Genomic DNA, 21,225 nt, shown 5'->3' on the forward strand with positions numbered 1-21,225 from the left:
CTTCCCTTGGTCCATCTGCGCCCCCTGCAGGAGGGATGCTCCAGCTGGCCAAGAGCCCAGACACTGCCTTAAGGACAGCTGCAGTCAATGCTGCGCCCAGACATCACCCCTCATCTCAACAGCTGTCCCTTGAACAAGTCACTTAACTTTCTAAATGCTGTTTCCTCATTGGTAAATTGTGGCCAACAGTACTGGCTTTTTAAGATAGTTGTGAGGATTGAACGAGATAGTATATGTTATGCTCTTAGCACAGAACCTGGCCCAAAGTAAGTGCTCACTAACTTTCTATAATTATAAGCCAGCTCCTGAGTTCTGAAGAGACTGGGTTATTGGAGGCAGTCTCAGAAGGAATCCCCAAAGCTGATCAGAAGCTCAGAATGGGAAGGGACTGGGGCAGGAGGGCTAAGCTTGGATTTGCTGGGATGGAGTCTCAGCATCGCCAGAAAGCAGAGTTCTGGAAATCTCATTCTATTAATCATTTTGTACTTTCAATCAAAATTCCTTTTTCCTTTCCTTTGGCTTTTGGCAGCACTCCCGTGGTGAAGGTCAGTCTGCCCCAGCTGTGCTAAGACAAACAAAAGAAAGGGAGCGGGTGTGGCAGATGGCAGCCTGCAGGGAGGGCTGGCGGATGGCAACAGGGCATCCTACACAGCAGGGCATCCAGGCAAGGCAGCCCAGGGTGAGCTGTTAAGGGGGCACGGGTATAAAGGGGCAGCAGCTCTCCTTCACCCACCCAGGAAGTCCCCTTCTGGGCTCTTATTTTGTCATAACCTAGAGGGCTAGATATCCACTATCACCCTTTACATCTCCCCCACAAGACCAGAGATATTCCCCAGTAAGAAAAGAGGCAAGTGGATTACTTGGTGTTGGGATTTGCTGTGAGGTTTGCTGACACCTTGACCATTTTTCACTGGCTGGAAATTAAAGGAACTTCCCACTGGCTGTGATTTCCTTTGCAGGCAATTTCATTCTCTCCAGGGTTCTTATTTCCTCCCCATATTCTCTCACACTCCCAAACTTCTGAGGAAGGGAGCAAACTTTGGCCACGAGGAAGGAGTGGAGCTGAAGTAAGAGTGTCCAGGGTCTTGTAGGTGGAGGGGGAATGGCCAGGTCCTCCAGTCCAATCTTCTTTGCTACTTCCCCCTCTTCTCGCTTTGCCCAGACTGCACACCTGCCTCTGTACTTGTCACTGCACCTGCACTGCTGAATCCGCCTTTCCTGGGTCACGCCGCTGTGCTGAGTGGTCACAGCCTAGGACCCTGCAGAGTTGCAGCCTCCATGCAAACTGGATTCGGGTCTGGTGCTGTGACCTCAGTTCAGTGGTACACTTGCAACTGAACATCTTGGGACTGGTGAGCACCAAGGGTCAGAAGCAATTCTACCCAAAGATGCTGGTGCTACCAACTGACTCCTCAAGGCAGATGACAACACGTGGCTGTGCCCAACCTGCACTGGCTGCTGACCCAACCCTACCCTGTCCAGCCCCTCTACCTGAGTGAACACTTTCAGCTGCACTCAAGAAATGGTAAGACTGGGTATGTGCTGAGCCTAGTGGCACTGCAGCTCATGGAGGAAGTGCTGGTCTCAGGCCACTGTGGCTTTGGTGGTCCCTTTGATAGCACAGAGGTGGATAAATGCCTGCATCAGCTGACACTGAGTTTGTGGACACCAGGGACTTCTGCAGCTGGCTAGGAAATCTTTCCCAGGAGGTCTCCCACCCCTTCCCTCTGGAACACTCCCTGACGGGGCCAGGCGAGGAACCCCTACTCTATGTTCTACTCTGATATCTAGTGCTCACGGCGAGCATGCTGGCTGGGGCAGCCCTCCTCAGAGCTGGAGCGCCTTCCAGATGCCCTGTGAACAGATAGTGTTTGGAATACAAATAAACAGATGCCACCAAGGTCACCTAGCTGTGAAGTGGAGGGCCAGGTTTCAAAATCAGATCTGTTTCCAAAGTTCCTGCTCTTAACCAAAGCTGTCTCATCTTCTCTCTCCACAGGGCCTGTCCTCTCCTCTAAGTACCATACCCTAACTCTCCCAGGACTGGCATCATCTTAAGAGTCAGTGACTTCTCTGCTGCAAGGATACCCACTGACTCCAACCTGCCCATGTCCTCAACTACATGAACGAAGAACTGTTGTACATGATGGAACCACCTCCAAGCCCATGGGTACTGCCCTGCCACCAGCCCCAGTGGGAGGCACCTCTGCCTGTCCCTGTCCCACCCTGGTTCCCCACCTTGACCAAGGTCATGCCCTGACCTGCCTCTTCAAGAACAGACCAGCAGCTCACCCCCTAGACAAAATCACTTCCTCTTTAATTGCTGTTGAAGAAGATTCACACCACTGCCTCCAAGGAGATGGGGGGGGCATTCCCCCCTTGCCCCCACCTGTCTCCCCTCCCCAATTACCTGGTCCTTTGCAAAATATTTTAGCCAGAAAAAAAAAAAAAAAAAAAGACCGGAAACCACTGACACAGACAGCCCAAGGGCTGGGTTGGCTGAGGGAGGCAGGGCTGGGCCAGGTAAGTCTGTCCTACCACCCACTTTGTGGGGATGGGGCAGGGGGCCTGGTTACCCTCCCAGCCACCTCGAATCCTCTTAGCCCTGGCTACGACAGGTCACAGGGGTGAGGAATGGCTCTGGAGCTGCTCCAGTGGGAGGGAGGGGCTGGACAGAAAGAATAATGGGGGAGGGGTCCCACTGTAGGGGTGCCCCCTACCCCAGATCACCACGGGCGCTGCACAGTCACAGGTACGCAGTCACGGTCACAGACACTCACAACCCGAGAGCACCCCCACCCCACCCCACCCCCTACCCACCCTGGGCTTCCCCTACCCCAAAATGCCCTCCCTACGCCCCTGCCCGCCCCCACCCCCATGTTGGGGAACAAAGCAATAAATTACAAGGCCCCGCCAGCTCCCTCAGCCCGCTCCTGCTCCATCCCTTCTCCCTCCCAAGATAGTAGTGGGAGGAACCCAGGCTCTTGGCTCCCCCAGGACTCTCTAGCTTCCATCCACGGGTAGGTGTAGGGGGATGTCCTGGTTTCCACTACTCACTGTCCCTTTCACGGAAAGGGTTGGGAACCCCCCACCCCCATGGGCAGCAGGGGTCCTGCCCCTCGCTGCTCTAGCCCCCCTCACTGGGCAGTGAGATCGGCACGGTAGGGGTGAGGTCTCCATATTGGCCCCAAGTCCCAGGGCTAGCCCTCCCACATACTAACCCCTCCCTCTGGCGTGGCGTCGCCCCAGGAGCCAGCCTGGGTATGAGCTCCCGCCCTGGGATTGTTGAGCTCCGGCGTGACCGGGTCTTCTTCCCGCCCCTAGGGGGCACAAGCGGGAATGTCCAAGAGCCCAGGAGCCCGTACCGCGGAGGGCGTCCCCTTCCGCGAACCCCGAGCAGGTAGACCCAGAGCAATCCGAGTGTGGAAACAGTGGAGAGGGGGCGTGTTGAGCGGGGGTCTCCATGCCTCGTTGGGGAGAGGGAGGTGAGTTTGTGTCTTCTGGGAGGCGTGGGGGCTGTGCCCTCGTGGGGGTAGGAAGTGCTCCCGTGGGGCGGGGTGCGGATCGGAGAGGTGAGTGGGTGCCTCTGTCCAGCGGTCCGCCCGGTGTGGTCGTGCCCGGCCCGCGTGGGGGTGGGGGTGTCTCTCCCGCTGGGCAACTATACCAGCGCAACTGGGGCGTCGGCGCGGCCCACGCTGGCGGCGCTGCTCCGGCGGCGGGGGCTGGGCGTGGCGGTGATGCTGGGCGTGGTGGCCGCGCTGGGCGTGGTGGCCGCGCTGCCGCCCTCACCCGGGCAGCCGTGCTGGAGAAGGATGTCGGCGCACAGCTGGCTTCCAGCCTGGCGGGCGTAGAACAGCGCCGTGCGGCCCTGGGCGTCACGGGCCGCCACGTCCGCGCCGTACTAGAGGGCGGAAACGGCCGCATGACCGCGCGTCCCCAGGGCGCCCACATCCACGCGCCGCCTCCCCAAGATGGCTAAGCCCAGTTCCGGGGTTCCTGGGAAGATCGGGCTTTCCCGCGCCAGGCGTTTTCCAAGATGAAGCCTCAAAGATCCCCTTCCTCCCCGCAGCTCACGTACCCACAGCAGCAGTTGTGTGATGACGACGTGGGCGAGCTCGGCCGCCAGGTGGAGTGGGGAGCGCAGCTGCGGGTCCTCTACGCTGGTGTCGAGCGGCCCGTGTCGCGCATGGGCCAGAAGCAGGAGAACAGTAGCCACGTCCTGGGCCTGCACGGCGGCCCACAGCTGGCGGCCCAGCGGCTCCTCCGTGGTGCTCAGCGGCGCCAGGAACAGCAGCTGCTCGTACTTGGCGCGAATCCACGACTCGCGCTCCTCCCTGCAAGACGAGGGATCAACGGGAAAGGCCCTAGGGACCCCCCAAGCCAGAACCTCTGCCCTTACCCAGGGGACCCTCTCAGGCTCGCACACCCTCAGCCACCCTCCCCTGGCTCTGTACCCTCACGCTTACCGCGAAGAGTCCCGCGTGGGCTTGGCACGGCCCCGCGTGTCGCTCTCCCACACGCGGTTGGCTATGTCGTTGCCAATAGCCGTCAGCACCAGGGTCAGCTCCCGCGGCCAGTCGTCCAAGTCCAGCGAGCGGACACGGGACAGGTGTGTGCCCAGGTTGCGGTGGATGCCAGAACACTCGATGCAAATGAGCGCGCCCAAGTTCAAGCTGGCCCACGTGGGGTCTGCGGACCGAGCGTAGAGGTCGGCTCCCAGCCGGGCAGCACGGGCGCCCCAGCATTCACCACCTCCAGTGAACCACATTCCCTAGCCCCTCCGCTGCCTCCTGGCACTCACTGGGGGCCCCGCAGTCCACGCAGATCGAATTCCCCTTGGCGTTCCGGATCGCCTGGATGGCCACGGCTTCGCTTTGGCTGTCGGTTCGCAGCTGCAGAGAGTGTTGGGGTTGGCAGGGTCTCTGCCTCCAAGTCCCTCCCCCTTCTCCTCAGACGCCTCTGCACTCCTCCCACACGACTTTGGCCGTGTCGCTGCCAGCACCAGGGTCAGCTCCTGTGGCCAGTCCTCCACCCTACCTCAAACTCTTACCTTGACCTTGCTGCTTTCACAGCATTGCAGACTGGCTAGGATCTGACTCTCGATGGCCTGGACCCAGGCATCCCGCTCCTCAAAACTAGCTGCCTCAAAGTGCCACGTCTGACCCGTGCTGGACACGATCAGGAACTCAAAGTTTTCCTCTGGTTGGGGGATGCGATGGGGTCATTAAGAGACAGAGTTCAAGCCGGGGTTCCCTTCCCCAAGCCCGTCCTCCCTGATGTCCATCCCGAGCCCCTGGGAGTGGGGTAGTGGGGGTAGGGGAAGCAAAGGGTGGGGGCAGCAGGAAGCCCGAGCACATGCAGGGGAAGGTGGGGGCACCCCCACCCTTCTGCACCCCAGCTGAGCACCCCTCCCGGCTCCCCACTTGTTACCTGCTTTATAAATATTTCTTAAACTACCAAAGGATTTTAGTTTCCACATTTTGCGCTTGGCTGGTTTCCCGAAGCGAAGGAGATAGAGATAGAATGGAGAGCAAAACAGAGAAAGAGAGACCAAGAAAGGAGAAAAAGGAAGGTAGATGGAGAGATGGAGAGAGATAGTGACAGGGTGCCAGAGACAAAGCAGGACAGACAGATGGGGAGAGAAAGCAGAACTAAAGTCAGTGGCCCCGGGGCAGAGTGGAGCGGAAGCCAAGAGCCAAGAGAGTAGGCAGATCTGGAACCTGGGTCTGAGCACCCGGCAGAGAGCAGGGGTGGCGGGGATGGGTTATCAGGACCAGCGAGGAGCTGGTTCTCTGGGAGGAGAAGGGGGGTCAGGATTTGAGTGAACATGGGGGAAGGGGACAGAAGCTGGGGCGCAGGGCTGAGAAGAGAAGGCCCTGGGGCTGGTGGCAGTAGGGGGAATCACTGAGGGTCAAGAATGGGGATCACTATGGTCAAGGGCTGTTGGGGAGCACTTGGCAATAGAAAGTTCTCTGGAGAGGGGGCTGGGTGACCACAGAATCCAGGATCTGGGGAGTCGGTGGGAAACACAGAGATCAGGGGCTGAGTCACTGGGGATTGGGGGGCTTCTGGGTGCCAGGGCTGGGGTGGTAAGTGGAGTTGAGGGAAGGAATAGGAACTAGAAGGTCCTTAGGGAGAGGAGCAGGAGCCACAGACATGGGTGTCATTGAGAACAGGGGCTAGGGAAAAAGGAATTGGCTGGGCAACAAGGAAAGAAGGACAGGGGCTGGGGGATGTCATCCACTCTTTCACAAGTTATGTGCAGTGGTAATGGTAGTCAAGCACTCAGCTCAGACACTTCTCCTGCTGCAGGAGTTAGGTCAGGGGACTGATGTTGGGGATGAGGGTTCTGCGTGGGAGTGGAAGAGCCTGCCAGAGCCTCACCTTCAGCCTGCCCAGCCGAGCCTTCAGTCTTGGATGGTGTTGTCAATTTTTTCCTCCTTTGCTTCTTCACCATGGGAGAAGGAGGGGGTTCCCGACTCAGGGGGCTCAGGTCTCCAGATGGGGTACAATCTTAGGGAGGAAGACACAGCTGCCTCGGTTGTCCCCTCCACAGATTTCCTGATTTCTCAATAGCCTGTCTCCTTCCCTGAACTTGCTTTGGCATTGTAGGGCACCCCTCCTCAACTGTCCCTCTCCAGGAGTTCCCCCTTGAGCATTCCTGGGGAGGCAGGCAGATGAGAGGTTTGGAGTCAGACCTGGACTCAGATCTACTTACTGGCCTTGAGAACTTGAACAAGGCACTTAATCTTCTGAGCCTCAGTTTCTTTATCTCTGAAATGGGGATAATAATCTTGACCTGACAAGGCTGTTGTGAGGACCATTTGTTTACAATGTTATTTGCATACTATATACATATATATTTTTCAAATATGTCAAACATGGCTATGTGCTAGGCAATGTTCTCAGTTTGTTTAAACCTCAAAGCAACCCTCTGAGGTAGAAACTATTATCTCCATTTTACAGATGAGGAAACTGAGGCATGGAGAGGTCAAGTAACTTGGGCAAGGCAGGATTCAAGCTCAGGCAGTTAGAGGCCACTTGTCTTAACCATTATGATAGACATGGTGTGAATGAGCTTGGTGTTCACGTGTGGAGCGCCATGTGCTCACTCATGCATTTATTCCAGCCTCCAAGCCTTCACCCCAAATTCATTTCCCACCCCCATCCTATTTGGGTCTGGAAGACAGCGGATGGAAGGTCATCCCCACTGACCCGTGCTGAGGGCTCGGGCCAAATTCCGGTCTGGCTTCAGCAGGTGCTTGGATGTCTGGTCTGGTGGTGGCTGCAGGGAACTGGGGCTGGGGCTGGGGCTTGGCGTGGGAGTAGTGGCTTCTGTCGGAAGAAGATGAAACCTCAGTGAGCCTGTCTTCCGGCCCCATTCCTTACATGGTCCCTCTTTATCACCAAGTTTCCCATTTGCCCAGTGCCAGCCCCCACTTCCCTCCTACCCCTTCTTTTCCTCAGCCCTGTCCCCTTTCCTGCTCCTATGTCATGAGCCCCACTCACCAGGGCCTTCACCCATCTGGACAGTGCTCATGTCCTTGACCAGGCCATTGATGCTGGCTGAGGGGCCAAAGGCAGAGATGGCCCTCGGGGGCCGCTTGCCTGGGACTTTGACTGTTGTTCGCAGCAAGTCCATCTCCTTGCCGTGGGTACTATGGATGTAATCCTGGAGGGGTACAGGGCCGAGAGTGTAGGAAGATTGGGGTCCTTGGTATGCTGGGAAGCAGTCAATAGAACTGAATAGAGAAGGACTGGGGAGGGGGCTTTGGGAGGCAAATGGGTTGGGATGAGCTTCTAGGGGATGGGCCATCAGACTGGGCCCATCAGTGTCTCCTCCAGAAAGCATTCCCTTCCTAAGTGCTCACCCAGGAATTGCAAGTTCCTGGGGCAATGTATTTACCCTTACCTTCCTGCCATGGGCACATGGTGGGCTCTTAATACATGCCTGCTAAACTTAAGTGAACAGGACTAGCACTTCCTAGAAACGAGGTTAGTGCTTTGTCAGAGGCACAGACATGTAGAGCTTGAGGGAAATCCAAAGCTGGCCAGTGTGGCCCAGTCTCTGCCACTCACGTTAATGCTGGGGTGGTAGAGTAGGAAGCCATTACTAGACAGGGTCACATATTTCTTCTTCCATTCTTTGTTCAAGGAGTTGCCACTTCGTTTTAGCAGGAAGCTCTGGAGTGCGGAAAGACACATGTGGGGAAAAAACCAACTAAGACCAGCTGCCCTTAGCCTGCCGCAGCCCCTGGACCACGCACCTGCTTGATGGGGATGGCTCGCCCACTCCCTGTTGTCTCGCCCCGACTATCCAAGCTCCGTTTCTCCGAGTCACTACCCCGGCGATTCTGGAATGGTTATTGGAATCAGTTTGAGGATATGCTGATGGGAGGACAGGGAACAGATGAAGAAGGACCCAACAGAGGAGTCCAGGGACTAGGGAAGATGGGTATGTCTCGGGGGACAGGAGGATGGGGGTCGGCATGTCCATGTCCAATACCGCAAAAAGGCTGGTCCTGCGTTTGGCTGCCCGGTGCAGGGACCCTGGGGTGCTCAATCCAGCCACTGCAGCTGCCTCGGCTCGGAGCTCCCGGTGACCAACATTCGGCGAGGACGGAAGGGAAGAAGAGTAGTCGCTCGTGTGGCCCCCGTTACTAGCCTGGGCGTATATGAAAGAGTCAGCAGAGCTGAGATGCCCCTACCCCACCAAGCTACGCTCACATCTAGTTATGGGGTATTTGAGACGTTCCTTGATCGCCTCACCATTTATTTATATTGTCATTAATAATTTTTAAAATCCTCACTAACACTGACAGTGCTTTAAATTTTGTGAAGGTTTATCTGCAAGTATTATGTCATACAATCGTCCTGATAACCTTGGGAGGTTAGGTGAGTTGCTTAAGGACACTGCAAATGGCGTCTCAAATTGGGTTGATTTCCAGGCCAATGCACTTTCTGCCAGTAGTTTCACTGCCATTTCATCTGTTTCCCCACTCCCCGAACCTCCTTGGGTACTCTGTACCTGTCCTAGGATCCCCAGCCCCTCTGCAACTTACCAATCCCTCTGCAGACTCTGAAACCCCAACTCACCTGGCCAGCTACTGGAGTGGATGCAGCTGAGTGGCTTGGGGAGCTGGGCAGGGACTTGCAGGCAGCCAGAAGCTGTTGCTGTTTGCGCAAGGTCACCACCTTCTGGGCCACTGAGGAGAGTTGGGGGAAGGAGATGTGAACAGGCCAGACACCCAAGAGCACCCTTCCATGCCCAGCTTTGAGAAATCCCCAGTAGGCAACACAGGCCCCAACTTCCTTGTCACTGTGGCCTCCATGCTACCTGTGGCCTTGTCAGCTCCTCCAGCCCAGAAAGACCTTATGACTATTAAGCAAACCTCTGACCTCCCTGATCTCTCCTCCCTCCCACAGAGGCTAATTTCCTATCAATCACAGAGAGAGGCCTGGATGCCTGACCTCCGAGAATATCCCAGGCCACTTGCTCCTGGCTTCCCACATATGCTGGAGATCACCGCACTCACCCTCCTGGAAGACCCGATCCACATTGAGCCCATAGGTGGCACAAGTCTCATAGTAGCTACAGCGTTTCATGTCTGCACACAGAGCTCTGGCACGAGCATCTCCCACCACCCGAGGGGAGGAGGCACTGATCCTGTCTGAGGGGAAAGGAAAGAGGCAGAATTGAACAAGGAACCTCTCCTCCACTTTTCATGGTTCCCTTATCCTTGTGCTGGGCCCTCAGGCTAGGCACACTGGGGAAGGGGTGTGAGAGATCATCTCTTCTGTGACCAGGTAGAATGGGAATATATAAGCCCTTTCTGAGTACTGGGCCCAGTTCACACACCTAGCTGTGCATGAATAGGCTGGGTGATCTCTGTGTATGTATATCCTCAAAGAATACTCCAGAGCTGCTGAGTGGTGCTTCCGACCCAGGCGCAAGTGATAATCACCCTGCCCTGCAAATTCATCAAACCCTGAACTAGTGGGAGGACCCTGGCTCGTGAACTAGGAAAAGGTTGGGTGTCCATGGGTCATGACTGGACTGCCCACTCTGCAGCAAGAAACCAGGAGGCAAGCAACAGGTGGAGGCAGGCACCAGCAGAACCAGCCTCCAGAGCAAGTCCCACCAGCTTGACACAGGGGAGTGCTGGAAAAGCATTTCCTGGCCCTGGCAGTCTGGGAGTCTCTGAGTCACTTCTCTGAGATGCATTCTTGTTTCATCATCATTTTCTTTGTGTTTTCACGTAAATTCCTTTAAAAGGTGTCATCCTGACCCAGCTCTAGCAAAGGGAAGATGGAAAAGGTTTCCTAGTTACACTAGGACTTGAGATTTTCTGTGTCCTATGGTGGTGGCACTGGGAAATGGCAGTGTGAGAACATAAGGTAGGTGACATTTCAGGAGAAGCAAGGAGATGGCCACTATAGCCGTCCTTTTCTCTCTGGAGGTCCCCTTTTCTCTGCTCAGACCATGGGAAGTTATTGTTTGGTTTCATGACTCCCTTATTTGGAGACCAGGCTCCCTCCAGAGGGTTCTGTAATCCAGGTGGCCATATCCACACCTCACTAAGTTCTCACCCACATTGGGCAATATCCCAGTAGCCTCCTCAGGGCCTCCCTTGAAAGCAGTGCTTTCCTGACCCCTCCTTACCTTGCGTCCCCACCAGTGCCAAGGCCAGGCCTCCTCGTCCCTCCCCACGAAGGGAACTCAGCTGCCCATGGAGATGGCTCACAGCCTGGAAACTGTTCTCATCCTCCAGGCTGAAGACGAAGATCACAGCATCTGCCCAGCCTGAGAACTTGCGGGGAGTGAGGGAGCAAATGAAAAGTCAGACAGGTCTACTTCTCTAGACCCAATCCTGATGGAGACCTGGGAAACCAGAGCCCTCTCCCTTGGCCATTGCTGACCCCAGCCAGCCTGTCCCCCACCACCTCTACCCTCACCTTGGCATCAGGTGCCCCAGCTTCCTCTCGGATTAGCACCAGATGTGTCTGCCCATCCACCAACATCTCTTTCTTGTACTGCTCACCTGTCCAGAAGAGTTGGAAGGGGTCATAGGTCAGAAGTTAAAGGGGTCATAGGTCACAAGTCAACAAACCTCCCCATGCTCCTTTTGCTGTTATGGCCTCATCCTTCCCCCCTGGTCTCCATATCTGCCTAATCATTGATTTCACTCCTGGATCCCTGACCCCAATCGTTAGCTTACTGTGGCTCTTGATAACTCACTCTCTGTCTTCTCCAGCACCTGGTATGAACCGGTCAGGAATCGGTGGATGAGCGATGACTTCCCACTCCTGGCGTCACCCAGCACACCCTGAGAGCAAGGTTGTGGAGCAGAAATTGTGGGATATAAGAGAAGGCAGGATGCTTGGGTCTGGACACTCCAGAAAACCCAGAGAGATAAATCATCCAAGCAGGACCCTACAGGGCCTGGATGACAGTCATTCCAGAGAGAGCAGCTGGGAGGATCGGAGCAGGTGGGGGGATCAGAGCAGTTGGCTGCTCAGACCAGGGCATGAGTGTGGTCAGAAATGATCTCAAGCTCAAAGTGGAGCTCAAGCTGAAGAATGTCAGCAATTCAGTACCAGCTTTTTTGTGTGTTGGGTTGTTTAGAAAACATACTAGACATGTGGGGTGTGTGTGTGTGTGTGTGTGTGTGTGTGTGTGTGTGTGTGTAGCATGTCCCAGCTCTAGTTGGAAAACTTTACCCAATTTTAGGCAATAGAACACGAAGGCCAAAGGGCAGATGCCAGAAGTGAGAAGCCTGGAGGAGGACCATGAACAAACAGGGAAAAAGGGATGGCCACGTAAAGACTAGAGAGGAAAAACTTGTGAGAAGGAAGTAGCAAGCCCCAGGTTGGTGCTATGAGGTAGACTCTCAGGAGAACTGGAAAACGATTCCCTATTCTCAAAGAGAGAGAGAGAAAAGGAGAGGTGAAGGGAGAGAGCCTAGAGTGCAGTGGGTGGGAGGTCAGCCTTCCCTACAGGCAAGGACACTGGGTTACCTACCAGACGCAGTTCAGGAATGGAGCGGCTCAAAGTCCATTCCTGGCTATTGACCACGGCCTCTGTAATGGGAGAAGGGCAGTAAGAGGGAAGCTCCTGGCTCAGGAGGACCCCCAACACTGAGCCACCCTTCCTCCCTCTGCAGCTTTCCAAACCCCCTGAACCCTGCCTGCGCTGGAGAGGTGTGTGGAACAGACAGGTCTGAGAGTGGTCCCCAGGCCTCCCATCCCAGCCGCTCTCCCCCAGCTGTTGCTGCCGCTCAGTGGTTGCTTAGCAACGTAGCTAGCAAGACAAAAATACTTGAGTTGGCATCTCCCTTAAAACACATCCCCAAACGCGGGTCCTGGCCCCAGACAGAGAGACCAGGGCTCTGACAGTGACAGGTTCTTCCCTCTGGAAAAAGAATAGACGAGGAGCTCCTCCCTGACCTACTGGTTCCCAGGGCAGCCCCTGGGAGGAGGTGCTGAAACATAGAAGAGAGCGTGTCTTCCCCAGCCTCCATTCCACGGGAGAGAAACTGAGGTGAGGGCTTTCCTTCCCCTTCTTCAAGGTCAAAGGCACCATGGCCCCTGGACCCCTCCCCACAGCCCAAGGGAAAGAGCTAGGATTTACCTATGCCTCCATCTCCCGCACCCTCCCCACAAGCGCCCTCCAAAACAACTGTGGGGAAGGGCTCCATCGCCTGGCCGAGAGAAGCCACAGGCCTGGGGGAAAGGATGCTCCTTCCGCCCGCCCGGTCCAGCCCCCGTGCCTGACATCGGCCGGACGTTCCCGGAGCGCCGCAGCTGCGGCGGGAACTCTGGGATCCGGAGCCATCTGCTCCCACCCGTTCCAGAGCCAAACCCCGGGGACCGCCTCCGCCCCTGGACCCGCCTCCTCTCCCGGGAGTGTGAGCCGAACCAAGAGTCTCCTGCCTATCTCCTCCAGTAGGAAAAAAAAAATAATAGACACCCTGCCCACGGAAAAAAAGACTACCTTCCCCGTACCGCCTCCCAAGTCTCCCGGGGTACGGATTGCCTTTGCAGCAGTTCCGCCCCCCCCCCCCGACTCACTCCAGGGTCAGCCCCGGGTGGGTTTCAACGCGGCTCTGGGGCGAGGGTGCGCAGTGGGGGAAGTGAGGCTTCCTATCCGCCCCCTCTCACTTCACATTTAAATATTCTGCACGTTCCAGCCCCCGCGCACTCGCGTACCGCCCAATCCGCCTTCACTGCACAGAAAACATCACTAGCCTGCTCTCAGCCCAGGGGACGACTGGTCCCTGGCGAGAAACTGCCTGCAAGGTCACTGTCACGCCACCTGCCCCAAGTGCTCGGGGGAAACTGAGGCTTCCTCATCCTCCTCACCTTCAACGTCCCTCTGAACGCGGCAGAGCCCCGTTTCCATGCTCCCAGAGTCCAGCTGACGCTGGACTGGGACTTCTCTGGGATCAATTTTCTAGTCACTCTGACCAAGGGCATTATTTTCCCAGAACGCTCTGAGATTCTCTGAGTCCCTCTGAAATCAAGTCATTTCTCATGTCGCACAATGTAGCTACTCACCCCGCTTCAGGACTCCTATTCTTTGCCCAGTCCTTGGCAGAGGAGTGAGCTTGGTTCATCCGCCCACCCCAGAGGAAAGCTTCCCTAGTTTCCTACACCTCGCTCCTCCACCTCAAGCTGAGCATTCCAGGTACCCTTCCCTCCCTGTTCTCAAGCCCTGACTCAACTCACTAGGGGAGGCGCGGAGCTCGGCTCCCAGCAGCTCCCTGGACCCGCTGCCAGAAGACAGGCTGGGGGGTCCCGGAAGGGGCCCGGAGCCAGGAGGCCCTCCTGTGCTCTTGGTGAAGATGCCGCTGATAAACTTGAGCATCTTGCGGTCCCGAGTAGATGCTCGGCCCCCCTCCCGGCCCCGTTTCAGCCCGGGAGCTGGAGGCTCCAGAGTGATTGGCGGTGCAGGCCCGGAGGGCTGCGCGGAAGCGGCAGTGACAGCAGCTGCTGGAGTCGGAGTTGGTGGGAGGGCTAGCGGAGGAGGAGAGCCGGCAGGCGGTCCCGGATGCAAGTCACTGTTGTCCAAGGTCTTACTCTTGCCTTTCCGAGGGGACAGCTTCCCTCGGGCTCCGGCCCCAGCCCCGACCCCACCAGAGGTCGCAGCTGTAGCGCCCCCTCCCCCGGTGGCGACGACGGTGGCGGCGGCAGAGACAGAAGCTCCAGTCCCGGCGCTGCTCTTTGACCCCTTGACCCTGGGCTTGCCCTCGCTTTCGGGCCATGACAGGCGGCTACCCGCGCCCTTGCCGCCGCCGGCTTTGGCTCCACTCGTGGTCACGGTCTTGCAAGGCTTGGGAGCCGGCGGAGGAGGCGCCACCTTGAGCCTCCGGCTGCCGGTGCCAGGGTGCGGAGAGGATGAGCCAGGGACGCCGCCGCCCGCCCGGCCTTCGGGCTCCGGGCCGCCCCAGCTCGGGCTGCTGAGTAGGGGGCGCCGGGAGGAGGTGGGGGCGCCCCCAGGCTTGGGGTCGGGGCTCAGCCCCCCGGAGAGCGGGGGTCCGGGAGGGGCGGCCCAGAGGGAGAGGCGGCGGCCTGGAGCGGGGGAGACTGGGCGGGCCGGACTGGCCGGAGCCGGGGACAGGGTTGGGGGCTCCGCGCCCCCGGTGCCCGCGCTGCTCGTGCTGATCCACAGCGCATCCTGCCGGTGGAAGAGACGTTCGTGCCGCTTCTTGCCCGGCTCTTCCGCGCCTCGGGGGCTACCAGGATCCCCAGTCTCGGAGCCTCTGGCACTGGCAGCGCCGATCGCGGCCGCAGACGGAGAAGGCGGCGGCGGAGGAACCGACTCGAGCTTGACCAGGGTCAGCGAGATGAGGTAGGTCGTTGTCCGGCGCTGAAGCGCGCCCGCGCCCCGGCTCATGGGGCCCGGAGACCCCCGAGCTGGGGAGGGGAGGGGACTCCCCCGGACTGCCTCAGGGGGGCCCAGCCATGGGGCCGCCCTGCTCGCTGCCCCCAGCCCCCGGACCCCGCTGAGCCCCCGGCCCGGCTCCGCTGTCGCCGCCGCCTCCGCCGCCTCCGCTTGCGCCCCCCTCCCATCACATGGGGCGCCCCCTCCCCATGCTCCCCGCCCTGCGCCCCCACCCTCTTGGAGCCCCGGGACCTTGGTGCTGCTCCAGGGAGGCGCGCCGGACCGTCCACCCCGGCCTGGGTGGGGGCGCTGAGGTGGGTGGGGGAGGGCGGGGAGGACAGTAGTGGGGGCAAATGGGGGAGAGAGAGGAAAAGGGGGCAGGAAAGGGAATCGGAGGCTAGGGGAAAAGAAGAACCAGTGCGGGGGAGGCAGGGGCGGGGAACTGGGACTCAAGGGACAGGGGCCGCGGATGCGGTCGGAGAGAGGGTCTTGAGGAGGGTGGGAAGCTAGTGGGGCTGGCCGTGCGAGGGATTCGCAGGGGCGCGGGGAGGATGCTGGGGATGAAGATACAGGAGGTGGCGGGGGAGGAAAGAGGGAACAGGAGGTGGATGGGAACCCAAGGGTCTGGGGTCTGGGAGGGGAGGGGCGTGAGATCCGGGCGAAGAGTCCGGGGGCCTCGCCCGGTCTCGGCTCGGTCCGGATGCGCGCTGTGTCCGGGCGCTCCCCTCACATTGAGGAGGAGGCGGCCCTCAGGCCCCCCCACCCTATCTCCCCCCCACCTTCTCTCCACCAGCACCGAGGTCTGCGAGGGCGGTGCAAAATCCAGGACTGGATTTCTCTCCCAAATCCTGGGCTGGATTTCCTGGGACTTGGACTCACCTCCTCCAACAACCTAGCCCCCTCCTCTAGCACACCAAGGTTAGGAAGCGCGACTGTGAGGTGTGGCATTTAGGGATAATGTGAAAATCGATCTATTGAGTGGACAGGCCGCGGTGAACAGAGCAAACCCAGGGTCACTGCCAATTCTGGGGAAGCTGAAGTGGGAAAGCAGGGGGCCCCTGAAATCCCTTCCCCCAGGATCTCATCTTCCCCAGGTACCTGGATGCCTTCCCTTTCTCATGACCTAGCTCCCTTTCCCACTCACACCCCCACACTTAATACTTTGACGGGGCCAAGACTTGAGCTAGACTGTCCCAAAGTGAACTTGGAAAATGTTCCCCAGGGATAGGGACAAACATGGAACTTAGCCGGGTAGGAGAGAGGGGAGAGATCTGAGTGCTCGAGGAGTCCAGGTCACAGGGTAAGTCAAAGGCTCTAGCTCTAGGAGGAGGGAGAAGGAATGTGTCTTGGACTGATAACCCCCCATGCCAAAATGCATCCAGTCTCCATAGCAACCATAGCTCCAAGAGTGCCTCAGAAACGGCGTGCAGAAACAGAGAGGGATCCATGTGTATGGTGGGTGGGGGACCAACGGGGGATGCTGAGTTAGTGAAGGCATTGCCCTCACACCTGGTTACCCACGGGTGGGGGATTTCACTCCCCAAATACAAGGACCCTTCAGTTGAGGGAGTGGGAGCCGGTCTCTTCAGGGCTCCCTTTCAGTCTCCTGAGGTTTGCTGAGTGGGATTCTTTTGGAGGTTAAAGAGGAGGCAAGCAGAGTGAATGGAAATCGTCTGCTCAGTGTCCCCCACTTCTCTAGGGGTCTTGGAGTTCAAGGCTTTCTATCCTCCAGCCACATGAGAATCCTGAAGTGGTTAGGCCAAAGTGGAAAAGAGGCTGAGACCCCTTGGGGATGGGGTAAGATGGGAGAAGGAAAGTCTCCCTGCAGCCTTGGAGACCCCTTCCTGGGACTTGGGGAGTCACAGCGGTCCCCTGATTTGGCGTCCCACCCTCCTGACGCAGCCGAGACTATAATAAGTGCTGCCGTGGGCGGCTCTTGGAGGCAGGAGCCCGCTGCGTGCTCGGCCTGGTGGGGGGCTGAGGGTGGGGGAGCTGAGGCAGGATGCCAGGAGCCCTTTGTTCTCCCAGATGCCTGTACCCAGTCCCTCCAAAATTTTGTCCTGGGGTTCAGCAGCTTCTCTCTCACTCCCTACAGAACCAGGATGACACCATCCCCAGGACAGGAGACCTCTCCATCAAAAAAAAGTAGTCTTTTTTTTTTTGAGACGGAGTTTCGCTCTTAAAAAGTAGTCTTTTTTGATGGAGAGGGTGAAGAATTGATGGCTTTGGCTTAAACTTCCCTCCTTTGATGGCCTCAGTTTTCCTCATGTTCAATGGGAACAGAACACTCACTCTTAGAGAAGGAGTAAAACAAATCACTCAGGAGGAGTGAGCCTTCTCAGGGATTTCAGCCTCCACCCCTCCTCGCCCCCTCCTTCTCCAGAGCTAAGCAGAGCTTTTCTGCCTGGCCTAAACTGCTTTTCTCCTTTATCATTATTATCATTATTATTTTTGGCAGGGGTGGGGCTTAGAGTTCCTCCCTAGGAGGCCCCATGGGCCACTCCCACTTGGTCTGCCTTTCCAAACACTAAGGCTGTCAGGGAAGGCTTCAGGTGTAGTTCCTGGCAGAGTGTGGGACAGGAGGTGAGAGGGCACTAGCCTCCGAAGAACAATGGGAAGGGGATCATCAGCCGGTCCCACTAGGCATCCAAAGCAAACCGTTCCTTCCCCAAGTTATGCTCTGGTATACCAACAGAGAGGTCTGGCAGGAGGTGCCCTTGAGGGAAAGAATGATCTCTTGACCCCCACCCCCACCCTAGGAAGGCAGCTAACAATGGAGAGGACTGAAGTGGCTGGAAGAGATCATGATATGATGGAGGAAGCACTTCCACCAGATACCTTTCATGAGCAAGGAAGGCTGCTTTTGTTAGCTCTTTGCTGCATCAGTGGTGAATGAAATGAGAGCAACCTGGAAACAACCTCCAATTCCACCAGTTCCTCAGTGGCAGGGCCTTGTGGATGGAGAGAAGCTGTTCCTGCCAGGCCTCCACCACAGGATTGAAGGCTGGGTGGGCAGGAGGATGTGGCGGATGGTGTTGCCATGGCAGCACTTCCTCCCTGTGTTGTCATCACTTGCTCTAATGGCACTAAGGAGGTAGAGCGGAAGGTGTGTGGGGGGAAGACAGGAACAAGAGCAAAGGGAGGAAAGGGGACCAAGAAGAGTTCTGGAGATGTCTCTGCACTTTAGCTCTGCAGAGCATGGTGTGCGAGAGTTAATATTCGCTTGGGAGCATGAGATTCTCTGCATGGTGTACTTCAATGCGTGTGTGTGTGTGTGTGTGTACGTGTGTGTGCGTGTGTGTGTGTGCAAGTGTTTCTCTCTACAGCTGGAGAACAAGAGGTCACTGATCCTTAGTGGGTCCTGGGAATGAACTCATTATCCAGTCCCAGAATCTGCTGCCCCAGACTGCTTCCTGCTCTGGACTCCCCAGGCAGGGACCAAGTCTACCATGAGTCTGTCACAGCCTATCTTCCCCATGCTCACATAGTTCTTCATTGCCAAGAAGGTCAGCTCAACAGGGACCTGCGTTTTTGATCTCCTGGGAGAAGGATCAGAGCAGGGAAAGAGAAAGAATGATAACCACCCCTGTCTTTTTCCATCCTCCCTAAATGTATTCTTCCCCAGAGTCCAGCTCCATCTTGGGGACTAGGAAGTAGCTAACTGGGAAGTGATATATGATACAGCTAACCCTTCTATCCCCCTGCTTGTCCCCGATACACCCAAGCTGGGGGCTGATCCTTCTCTTACCTCGAACACTGTCCAATGAGGCCTGGATGCTGTCCTGAAGTTCAGGGTCGTCCACCCTCTCTGCCAGCTTCCTGAGGCGGTTTAGAGCCTGCTTGGCCACCTCATGTCGTCTGACTTCTGCTCTCACTGCGGCTACAACCAACTGCCTCTGGGCATGCATGTTGCCCAGACCGGTCTTGCCAGGCTAACAACCACCTCTGGCGCTGAGGCCCATGGCCCTGCAGCCCCCAAACCTCAGAAGGCCCCTTCTGCTGTGCCCAGAACTCCCCGCCCCTGCCCGCCCTTCCGTCTGTCGACCTCACTTCCTGACTGGTGAGTTTCAAACCCACAGCCTGGGACAGCACTACCTCCTGCACCTCCCACCCCCTCTAGTGTTGGCCCATCAGCCCTGCCAGCCAGCCCCTGCTATGATTTTGCAGCCAGGTGGATGGAGAGATCTTAACAGCATCCCAGGGCCTCTTGTGGGAGGTGGCTAATTAAGATGGATGTTTCGTCCTGGGAAAATATGGCAAGCTAGGACCCAGGTGCAATCCTAAACTCTTGGTGACCTGCAGATTTCAGACTCTCACAGGCATTCATGCACACTTGTTCTGTTACCCTCACAGCCCTGAATTCTAGTATACACTTGTACCCATCACCCTCTACACATCCCAATGAGCCTTGATTCCTTATATTTTGCAATGTAACCCTTCTTCTCCAGTCAGCTATCCACTGAGGTCACCTCCTGTTTAAAAGGGCCAAGTGAGGCCAGGTGTGGTGGCTCATGCCTGTAATCCCAACACCTTGGGAGGCCGAGGCAGGCAGATCACTTGAGGTCAGGAGATTGAGACTGGCCTGGGCAACATGGCAAAACTCCGTCTCTCCTAAAAAAAAAAAAAGAAAGAAAGAAAAACTAGAAAAATTAGCCAGGCATGGTGGCAGGCACCTGTAGTCTCTGCTACTCGGGAGGCTGAGGCAGGAGAATCACTTGAACCCAGGAAGTGGAGATGGCAATGAGCCAGGATCAGGCCACTGCACTCCAGCCTGGGGGACAGGGCAAGCAAGACTCCATCTCAAAAATAAATAAATAGGCCAAGTGATTATGGGGAAAATGAGTTATGAAGGAGGAAAGTAACCTATAACCAGATAAAAACTATCATGCTCCATGTTCAATTGTTTTCATAATAATTAACATGTCTAATTGACATGTCTGTAACACTTAATAGTTTACAATGTTCTTTCATATACATTATCCTCATGACAGCCCTGAGGGGTAGGATTATTTATCCCTATTCTGCATAAAAGGAAACTAGCGCTCAGAGAAACCATTAAGAAGTAAAACAAAAACATGGATTTAGGTCTTCTGATTTTTTTTTTAAACTTGATTTATTTTTATTTTTTACCAAGTACATAAAGCCCAGATTGATTATAATTTTGATACCCCTTTCACTACACCACACAACCAAAATTCTTGTCAGCCAGTTCCCCTTCTAATACCACTGTCCTGCCCTTGATTTAGGACCTGAAAGAGAACAAGGTATATGAGGAATTGAAGGAGACGAGGAAGATGGGAGTTGGAGTAGGAAGGGGATGGGGGTGGGGAGTGAGGGAATGGGAGGTGGGAGGTAGTTGGTAGTTTGACCTAATTACTTTGTTTGCACCGGTACACCTGTAATCCTAGCACTCTGGGAGACCTAGGCGGGCAAATCACCTGAGGTGAGGAGTTTGTGACCAGCCTGGCCAACATGGCAAAACCCCGTCTCTACTGAAAATACAAAAAAAATTAGCCGGGTTTGGTGGTGGGTGCCTGTAAGCCCAGCTACTCAGGAGGCTGAGGCAGACAGGAGAATTGCTTGAACCCGGGAGGTGGATGCTTCGGTGAGCCAAGATCCTGCCACTGCACTCCAGCCTGGGTGACAGAGCGACACTCTGTCTCAAAATAATAACAATAACAATAATTAATTACTTCAAGACCCAAACATCTCTCTGGCCCTGTCAAATATCTCTTTTCCTGCATAACTTTTTGATATTAATTTCTGAAAGATAAGTATCTATAACTACATAAATATTGTGTAGTTGGTGATAAGGGAGTTGAGGTTGGAATTGCGCACAGGAAACTGTAAAATGACCTGAAAAGTATAATTAACAGTGAGTGTTTACTATGTGACAGGTACTGTTCTAAGTACTCTACATATATTAACTCATTTAATTCTCACAACCCAGAGGTAGGTGTGTTATTTATCCCCATTTTACAGATGAGGAAACAGGCACAGACAGTTTACGTGCCTGGCCAAAGGTTACACAGCTAAGAAGTGGCAATCCAAGCGGCAATCTGACTGTGGCAATAAGACCATAGAATCTAAGTACACACAAAAATCATTCTGTTGAGTTGATTGGAGGGTTTTTTGTTGTTGTTGTTCCTACTGTTTCTTTGTCCTGGAGAGAGAAGGATTATGCCTTTTCCCACCCGTGTGAAAAGGGGTTTGTCAAAGCACTTAATAATAAAGTTATTGATAAACTCACCCCCAAGTGAAAAGGTGGAGGCTCTTTTCCCTTATATTTATTTATATCCCAGAGGATCTCTTGCCTGTTGTTTTTTGCAAAACCTATAGAT

General features: G+C 55.9%; 1 protein-coding gene across 1 annotated transcript; it reads right to left on the reverse strand.

Annotated features, from left to right (window-relative positions):
• Window positions 1-3,200: 3,200 nt before the first annotated feature.
• On the reverse strand, window positions 3,201-18,620 carry AGAP2 (ArfGAP with GTPase domain, ankyrin repeat and PH domain 2). The gene is made up of 20 exons (XM_064376791.1): window positions 13,729-18,620; window positions 12,023-12,081; window positions 11,240-11,327; window positions 10,957-11,042; window positions 10,664-10,811; window positions 9,537-9,671; window positions 9,097-9,206; window positions 8,507-8,665; window positions 8,268-8,354; window positions 8,080-8,184; window positions 7,510-7,672; window positions 7,216-7,335; window positions 6,385-6,513; window positions 5,431-5,490; window positions 5,051-5,199; window positions 4,802-4,892; window positions 4,467-4,689; window positions 3,950-4,334; window positions 3,665-3,901; window positions 3,201-3,320 (listed from the first exon to the last, which is right to left on the reverse strand). Exons 1-20 carry the CDS (start codon window positions 14,894-14,896, stop codon window positions 3,201-3,203), a joined length of 3,822 nt encoding a protein of 1,273 aa, XP_064232861.1. The 5' UTR covers window positions 14,897-18,620.
• Window positions 18,621-21,225: the final 2,605 nt, after the last annotated feature.

The sequence above is a fragment of the Aotus nancymaae genome, unplaced genomic scaffold, assembly GCF_030222135.1.
Source record: "Aotus nancymaae isolate 86718 unplaced genomic scaffold, 86718_ANA_hifiasm-v0.15.2.pri h1tg000016l, whole genome shotgun sequence".
In the NCBI taxonomy this organism is placed as follows: domain Eukaryota; kingdom Metazoa; phylum Chordata; class Mammalia; order Primates; family Aotidae; genus Aotus; species Aotus nancymaae.

What these genes read in the sequence shown, in the direction of transcription:
- AGAP2 (XM_064376791.1), bottom strand. Translation starts at nt 14,896, where the DNA reads ATGAGCCGGGGCGCGGGCGCGCTTCAGCGCCGGACAACGACCTACCTC. An exon ending in GTGAAAGCAGCAAGGTCAAG is followed by an intron (nt 4,893 to 5,050) that starts GTAAGAGTTTGA and finishes CACTCTCTGCAG; the next exon opens with CTGCGAACCGACAGCCAAAG. An exon ending in TGGGGAGGCGGCGCGTGGAT is followed by an intron (nt 3,902 to 3,949) that starts GTGGGCGCCCTG and finishes TCCGCCCTCTAG; the next exon opens with TACGGCGCGGACGTGGCGGC.